The sequence below is a fragment of the Doryrhamphus excisus genome, chromosome 20 (assembly GCF_030265055.1).
Source record: "Doryrhamphus excisus isolate RoL2022-K1 chromosome 20, RoL_Dexc_1.0, whole genome shotgun sequence".
Classification (NCBI taxonomy): Eukaryota; Metazoa; Chordata; class Actinopteri; order Syngnathiformes; family Syngnathidae; genus Doryrhamphus; species Doryrhamphus excisus.
Window position 1 is genome coordinate 3,601,109 of NC_080485.1, and position 8,892 is coordinate 3,610,000.

An 8,892-nucleotide genomic window follows, 5' to 3' on the forward strand; every position below is an offset into this window, starting at 1 on the left:
CCATCTTGGTGCACAACAGTTGACAGCGTGGAGTGATGTGAAGGGAGACAGAATAGCACGGAATGATTCTGACTTTTTCTTGGAAAAGGATCTTTTGATGCGAATATGTTACGTTTGCACATTGTGACATGTGAAAATATGTCACAAAGACAAATAAATAGTACAAAACGGTGGAATTGACGTTTAAGCTGCTATGATTTCCAAAACACCTCACTGCGCACCAATTTGCCGTTGTGCTGCATCCAAAACATGTGCATTAACAGGGTATGCATCTGCACTTCATTTGCATGTTATTTCTCAGTTTTTTCATCAAAATTAGACAATAATGAAAATGACACTGATGCAAAACCAGAAATTTGGCATGGTGTCTTTGATACGTGCTACATTCAGGATTTTTACTGATCTATTTTTCTTGTCAACACATGCTAGGGAACTGCTTTCTTTTACATCATGCGTCCACAGAAGGCAAAGTGTGTTACTGCAGTGCAAACAAACAATGTTCTGGGAAAGGTTATAAAGCCATTTGTAAAGCTTTGGGACTCCAGCGAACCACAGTGAGAGCCACTATCCACAAATTGCTAAAACATGGAACAGTCGTGAAACCATCCCAGGAATGACCGGCCAAACAAAATGACCCCAAGAGCACAGCAACAAATCATCCAAGAGGTCACAAAAGACCCCACAACAACATTCAAAGAACTAAGGCCTCATTTTAGTCTCAGTTTAGGTCAATGTTCATGACTCCACTGTAACGTAAGACTCTGGGCAAAAACGGCCTGCATGGCAGAGTTCCAAGACAAAAACCACTGCTGAGCAAAAGAACAAAAAGAAAATACCCTGTGGTCTGACGAGGTGTGTGTCCCATTACATTGTATTTCAAAAAAGAACATCATACCAACAGTAAAATATGGTGGTGGTAGTGTGATGTCTGGGACTGTTTTGCTGCTTCAGGGCCTGGAAAACTTGCTGTGATAATCGGAAGCATGAATTCTGTTGTCTACCAAAAAATCAGGCCATTATGGAAAAATTATTCACATAGTCAGCCTAAAGTAAAGAGAGTAGCAGTGCCGTCTATAAGAAAGTGAATTGTGAGACTGTTGTTTACTAGAGGCCCCTTTGGATGGCAGTTAAATCATTCATTCATTCATTTTCTACTGCTTATCGTCACAAGGGTTACAGCTGCCAGCCAATCACAGGGCACATATAGACAAACAACCATTCACACTCACATTCATACCTATGGACAATTTCGAGTGGCTAATTAACTTAGCATGTTTTTGGAATGTGGGAGGAAACCGGAGTACCCGGAGAAAACCCACGCATGCAAACGCCACACAGAGATGGCCGAGGGTGGCATTGAACTCCGGTCTCCTAGCTGTGAGGCCTGCGCGCTAACCACTCGTCCGCCGTGCAGCCATTATTTAGTAATTGAATACAGTCAAAGAAAGCTGCCTCAACATGGCATGGATATGAGAGTATGCAGAATGACGATGATGAAATTATGAGCTGTGCATTATCCCAAGCCACAGCCACACAATTCATGACACAAACAAATATATATTTGAATACTTGAATTTACTGAGCTAACAGCGGAAAAACAATAAAGCATTTTAAGGCATGTGAAGGACGAGTACTGGCATGAATTTATGAAGGAGATATTTATAGGACTTGGACTAAGTAAGGTTTGTTCTGAGATTTAAAGGATCCCACAGGAAAGAATGAGCATTAGTTAAAGGATAATTGCGGTTACATTGTAGCTTCAATGAACTATTCATTTAAGTTGAGCTGACAGTGTCGTGTGAGGATGTGGTGGATCAGGTCTGAAAGAAAAATGCTCTGGTTTGCCAAAGGCGTTGAAAGTTGAGCAACAGGATGGATGTGGGGATCAAGTCCTTGGCAAAGACCACTGAAAAGTGTGTGAAAACCTTACTTACTCCTGCAGTCTTTCTAATGGCCACCAGGAGGGATGAGGCCATTCAATAGACTTAGAACAGGGGTGCTCATTAAGTCGATCGCGAGCTACCGGTCGATCGCGGAGGTGGTACTGGTCGATCGCTGGTCGATCGCGGCGTGACATTAAAAAAATATCATCCTATAGCATCAATGCCGTCACTTGATTGATATACAGGGCAGCCATTCAGATGACAACTGAATGTTGCCCTTCGGGCGACCAATCAAATCAAACAACGTCTCTAAGTGCAGCAGAACTTACGATGTCAGCCTATCATCCATCCCCGTTACTTGATTGACATACAGGACAACCAGTCAGATGACAACTGAATTTTGACCTTTAGGTCACCGCTCATGCGTAATTTGCAAGATTTTAAGCCCTCGCTAAAGTTTATGGTCACTAAAATGAGTGAAGGAGCTGGACCAAGTAAAAAGGCAAAAAAACATATCACTTCCATACGGATATGGAATATTATACGGATATTATGATACGGATATTATCCATGACTGATAAACATTTGGAAGTGTGCTTGAGGCTGGCTATCAGCAGCTACTGTCCGGACTATGCATCCCTGGCTGGTTCAATTCAGTGCAAGTCATCAAAGTAAACTCAGGTAATTACAAAAAATGTTAATAGTTAATTATGTGTGTTTTGCAATATTGGCTCATTTGGTTATGTAAGGTACATCAACATACATTGTACGTACAAATAATCCTCAATACATTTGAAAATAAATAGATGTTTTGCATTTTTGTAGTGGGTAGATCATTTTGACTCAGTCATTTTAAAAGTAGCTCGCATGCTGAAAAAGTGTGAGCACCCCTGACTTAGAACATTAGTATACTTTATGATGTATAATATATTATATTGTGTTTTTCTGCTTTCTTTATAGGTACAATTGGAAGTTGGAGCACGATGGCTTACAAAGCAGCGTCCATGCCTTATGTCTTTAGATGCCTGTGCTTCATGCTTCTTCATTGGCTTAATGCAGCACAAGATGAAGACCTAAGAAGTAAGAAGTAACCTTTGTAGTCCCAAAAAGATATCCCATTGCTAACGTTTTCTGTCTTCCTCAGGTTGTAGGACCGCACCAGGCGATTTAGTATTTATTGTAGATGGTTCTTGGAGTGTCGAAGATGTTAACTTTGAAATAGTAAAGCGGTGGCTTGTCAACATAACCACAAATTTCAAAATTGGACACAAGTTTACCCAAGTAGGTGTTGTCCAGTACACAGATGATCCTGTTTTAGAAATACCTCTGGGGAAGTATTCCACCACCGAAGATCTCATCGGAGCAATGGAATCCATCGAGTACATGGGAGGAAACACCAGGACGGGCACGGCCATTGAGTTTGCCACAGACAAATTGTTTGGCCTTTCCGAACGCAGTCCGATGGGCGTATCTCGAATTGCTGTTGTCCTCACTGACGGGAAGTCTCAAGATGAAGTTCAGAAGGCGGCGGAGGCCGCAAGGAGGAAAGGAGTCATTTTGTTTGCTATTGGTGTGGGGTCCGAGACAGAGGAGGCACAGTTGAGAGACATTGCCAACAAGCCTTTTTCAACATATGTCTTCTCCGTGGAGGACTACAAAGGTATTTCCAGGATCATACAGATCATACGACAGAAACTGTGTGAAGGTAAGAAATAGTTTGAAACAGAAAGGACAAATAAGAGTTGTTATGGTTGTTAGCATGAGAACTCTTGATTCAGTCACACTTTTGGGTAGTGGTATCTAACAATAGGCGACTGTTCAACGACTCAGATCGGAGGAGTTGTTGGGATTTCTGTGACTAGTGGTCAGGTTTAGGGTACAGATTCAAAAAAATATCATTGTCAAATATGTACCACTGATTTTAGTACATGCACAAAACTGCCAGGAGTACAAGTTTTATAGGGTCCATATTTGATCCGAAACCAGACAATGATATTGTGCTGTCCGGCCAGCACACACTTTGGGCAAAAAGAACAGCGCCTGAAACCGGTAAGTCTAAAGTTGGACAGTGCACTGCTTTCTGTGTCACTAAATAAATAACGGTACTGTTGTTGCACGATTCTCCCCGTGCATGCGTGGGTTTTCTCCGGGTACTCCGGTTTCCTCCCACATTCCAAAAAAAAAATGCTAGGTTAATTGGCGACTCCAAATTGTCCATAGGTATGAATGTGAGTGTGAATGGTTGTTTGTCTATATGTGCCCTGTGATTGGCTGGCGACCAGTCCAGGGTGTACCCCGCCTCTCGCTCGAAGACAGCTGGGATAGGCTCCAGCACCCCCGTGACCCTCGTGAGGAAAAGCGGTAGAAAATGAATGAATGAATGTTGTTGCACGCATGCCGTGTTTATTTGTTTACATGAGTGTTTTTTTTTGCAAATGAGATTTTGATTTTTAAAATGAGTTTTAAAAACTAAACAAAAAATAACAATATCTGACCGACGATAAAATGATGCTTAGTCGAAGACAGCTCTACGTCTGGGATATCAACCTGTCCAGTTAAAACCCGCCCAGTTAAAATTGCAGTGTTATCAGGAGACAAGAGTCACAGGACATTAGCAGTTCGGTTTTTACAGTACCTTTTCTTTTTTCCAGAGACTGTTTGTCCTGCAAGAATACCGATTGATTCCAGAGATGAGAAAGGATTTGATATTCTACTCCATTTAAATTTGGCCAAAAAAGCCAAGAAGACAAAAGGAACATACCATGGCACTAAAGCTTACGAGGTGACACCTCGTATAGACTTGAGTGAAGCCACAAGGTAATCACAAGACGCTTAATCCTCTCTTCATTGTTCTTGTTTGTATTCAAATTGAATGAATGTGTTGTTTTCAGGACACTTTTCCCTGATGGTCTCCCGCCGTCCTATGTATTCGTGGCCACCCTGAGATACAAGGGATCGGTGGCGTTGGAGGAGTGGGACCTGTGGAGGATCCAGACCCGTGATGGGAGACCTCAAATGGCAGTCACTCTGAATGGACGTGATGGCACTGTCAAGTTCACCACAACCAGTGAATCATTAAGTGGAACACAAGATGTTACGTTTTCCCAAAACACAGCCATGGTACGTTGGGAGTTTTTTTTTGGAGGCAAACGTTTCTTGCAAGTGACTACACTGTACATTTTTATTACAAAGTCCAAGCCGGGCGCTAAAGAGATCTGCGGTGTTGTTGGATGCACACATGATAACATCATTTCCCAGCCCTCACTCAGGCTCGACCGGCTGCTCTGAACAAGGCTGTTTAGCGAGCTGTATCCTCGGTCCTTGGGGAATTATCATATACTAGAAAGCTACTCTACCATGACGATACCTAAAGCAGCTGGCCAGGGCGTTGGGATTGGGAGGAGCTAGTCTGCATCAATGCCATGATGCAGTAGCATCAGGAAGCCGTATGCCTGTTTAAAAGTTTAACATACAGTGGGATGAATGAATGTTTACAGCAGCTGTGCTTAGCGCAGAGGGACCACGTAGCACCCTCCTTGTGGAGGTCATTAGCACAGCGCTGAGAACACTGAAAGGGTCAGTTCAAATGCTGGCTCCTCAGAAAGGTTTTGGGAGAGAGACAAGTGTGGGTGCACCCATCATTTCCTTTGCACTTAAACAAAACAGAACATTTGAGCTTTACACTTGACCAGCTGGTAATACAATAAGAAGGACTTAAAGCAGCTCATTCTTGCACGTTTTTACCCAGATGAGGCAGTATCACTTTTAGGGGTCATTATCTCCTTCTGTCAAATACTCATGCTTAGTGCCAAAGAAACATGTACATAAATGGTTATTTAGCGAAAAAAATACATGCAACATGTATATTACCGTGAAAGGCTTAATCTACTATTTTTCTATCCTATCACCCATCTGCCTTAAACCCTTAGATGCACGAGTGACTCGTACCTACAGTCTTCCATATGTTCCCATACTAGAATCAATACGTTTTTATGCCAATTTTGCCATTTTGGTTTGGAATAATCACTTGTATGATATTTAATATTATATTTATGACCACACAAGAATGATTTCATGTTAGAAACATCTTAATTTTCCACTTTTTTCCATCTTTGAAAAAGAAAATGACCCTGTACAACAATAGAAAATGTGAGGATCCATTGTGTGTTGCATAAAGGTACGTTAAAAATGTGAATGGTATGATATCAAAAATATGTTTTTGAGGAATACCTGGAGTATGAAATGATAACAATTTTTCATTACAAAGATATTTCAAGAAAACAACCTGACAGGGTCATTTTTGACCCACTTATGGAAGGTTGGGGTAGTAACACAAAAACAAAAATTTCTTAAAATGTATAAAAGATAAGTTAAAAATGTGAATAGTATGATATCAAAAATATGTTTTTGAGGAATACCTGGAATATGAAATGATAACAATTTTTCATTACGAAGATATTTCAAGAAAACAACCTGACAGGGTCATTTTTGACCCACTTATGGAAGGCTGGGGTAGTAACACAAAAACAAAAAATTCTTAAAATGTATAAAAGATAAGTTAAAAATGTGAATGGTATGATATCAAAAATATGTTTTTGAGGAATACCTGGAATATGGAATGATAGCATTTTTTCATTATGAAGATATTTCAAGAAAACAACCTGACCGGGTCATTTTTGACCCTCTTATGGAAGGTTGGGGTAGTAACATAAAAACAAAAAAATCTTAAACTGTATAAAAGATAAGTTAAAAATGTGAACGGCATGATATCAAAACATGTTTTTTGAGGAATACCTTGCATATGAAATGTTAAAAATTTTTCATTACGAAGATATTTCAAGAAAACAACCTGACCGGGTCATTTTTGACCCACTTATGCATCTAAAGGTTAATGACAATTTTCTGTTTTTTTTTCCCTTCAATTGTTCGATGGCCAAAGAAACTTTTTGATGAGAAATGGCATCAACTGCGACTGCTGGTCACTGAGGAAGATGTCACTCTGTATGTCGACGATCTGGAAATAGAATCTCTGTCCTTGGAGCCTCCTGTTGGCATTTTCATCAATGGAAAAACTCAAGTTGGAAAGTATGTCCGGAAAGAAACAACTGTACCGGTAAGTACTGTCAGTATTAATAAAATGTATTTAAATAAAATAACAATTTTACAATATATTTTTTGTATAATATGTTGTTTTCATGATTTTGTACAAAACATCCTATAATTATCAGTGGGTTTATGATAAACCTCTAGTTACGCAACAGTAGCAACAGCTTGCAGTTCAAAACTCCTCAGATACAGATGTAAACAATTTTGCTGTTTAGACTTGATTGTGGCAGTGGTTGCTATAATTATGGTCACTGGACTAAAATTACATACTACAGCCGTTTCTATCCATCAGCATAAAAGGGTAATTTATGCTAAATAATACCGTACATGTCCAGGAAAAACAATTGTTGGGAATAGTCCAAAAAAATTGAAATGATATTTCACTCTGTAAAAACATCCTGTTATCATGTTGCTTTAGTACATAAGCTTCTTACTTCCAGGGTCATCAATGTCAAATAGTCTGTGGGACATTGTGGAACCAATTTACCAGCCCCCCCAATAAAATACCAAATAAAGACTTTTAATGATGGGTTTGTGTGCCATCATTTCCAAGCAGTTTCATCACGTAGCTGCGTAGTGCTTCAATAGACCTTATTAAACTTCCTCAAATATTGTATATATTATCATAGCTGTCAACATTTGCAATTTTTATTCTTTTTTCAGAAAATTGGGAAAAATAAGCAAAATTATGGTCTTTATGATGCTTTTATTTGGAAGGCCTGACTTTACTGACTACAAAATGAGATACGCAAAGGATGCTCCAGTGTTGCAGAGCAGACCAGTAGACATTTTTTACCCCCAGAAATGTTAATAAATGGGAAAAATATAGGAAACAATTCAAATGGGAGAGTGGTGGTAAATAAGGGCCAAATACGGGACTTCCAGTTAATCGGCAGGCATTTTGCTACGTGAAACAAATAAGCACATTTCCCCAAATAGAGGCCTCCTTGTCCCCTCAATAAAAACTACATCACAACCAAAACAGTTACTGTAAACCGTCTATCACATTACATAATGAATGTGATCATGTCATGCATCATCTTATCTGTATGTGATCTTCTGCTGTTGTAGTTACTTGCTCGCTCCACAGTGTGCATGCAGTTGTGATTTCGGGTAGCCTTCAAATTAAGTCTGCCCTGTCTGCCAATGTTGTTGTTGTTCACTATAAAAGACCCTTTACTTTTGTTTTCAACTCTCAAAATGATTCATACCCTGACAAAATGTTGAGTTCAGTAACTTGAATGAATGCGTATTGATTGTAAGACCTGCTAAAGATATTATTGAAAGTATATAAATAAAAATATAATAACATAAATCACCATTTTCACTGGTTATTTTTACTTTTAGAATATTTTGTATCCCTGATCATTTTGGAAAGTTTAGACGTGAAACAATATTTTCATCAACTTAGAGATATAGAAATGTTATGACAGTGAATTTGTACTCTTGCAACGTGTTTTGCTACTTTCTTGTGTCATTTCCTGTTCCTGAATAATTTGAGGCTAAACTGTAGACTGAATAATAATAAATAATATTGAAAATATAGAAAGCCAATTGTGTGACACCAGAGTAACACTATTTTGCAACTTCAGTTCGCTTCATTTACATCGTCTTTTTGTATCTTTTTTTTTCTACCCATTATGTTCAGTTTGAAATCCAGAAGTTGCGCATCTACTGTGACCCTGAGCAGAATAACCGTGAGACTGCATGTGAAATACCGGGAGTGGTACGTAGAAGAGCCTCTAACTGGGGTGTCCTTGTATTTATTCTGTCCAACAGATAACGTCTTCTCACCTCCCTCTCACTCTTGACAATCACATCACATTTCCACTCTGTAAACACACCACACAGTTTTATCATCAGTTAAACGTACACATAGCACGATACGATTTTGTCCGCCCAT

General features: G+C 39.4%; 1 protein-coding gene across 3 annotated transcripts in view; it reads left to right on the forward strand.

Annotated features, from left to right (window-relative positions):
- The window catches only part of col21a1 (collagen, type XXI, alpha 1), a 36,606-nt gene that overhangs the window by 8,789 nt on the left and 18,925 nt on the right, over positions 1-8,892 (forward strand). For all 3 annotated transcript variants that reach the window (XM_058059153.1, XM_058059154.1, XM_058059155.1), the window contains 6 exons: positions 2,844-2,963; positions 3,028-3,588; positions 4,535-4,700; positions 4,775-5,003; positions 6,823-6,996; positions 8,638-8,715. In XM_058059153.1, coding sequence (XP_057915136.1) covers positions 2,867-2,963; positions 3,028-3,588; positions 4,535-4,700; positions 4,775-5,003; positions 6,823-6,996; positions 8,638-8,715 — 1,305 coding nt within the window. In that variant the 5' untranslated portion in view covers positions 2,844-2,866. The remainder of the gene's footprint in view (positions 1-2,843; positions 2,964-3,027; positions 3,589-4,534; positions 4,701-4,774; positions 5,004-6,822; positions 6,997-8,637; positions 8,716-8,892) is intronic.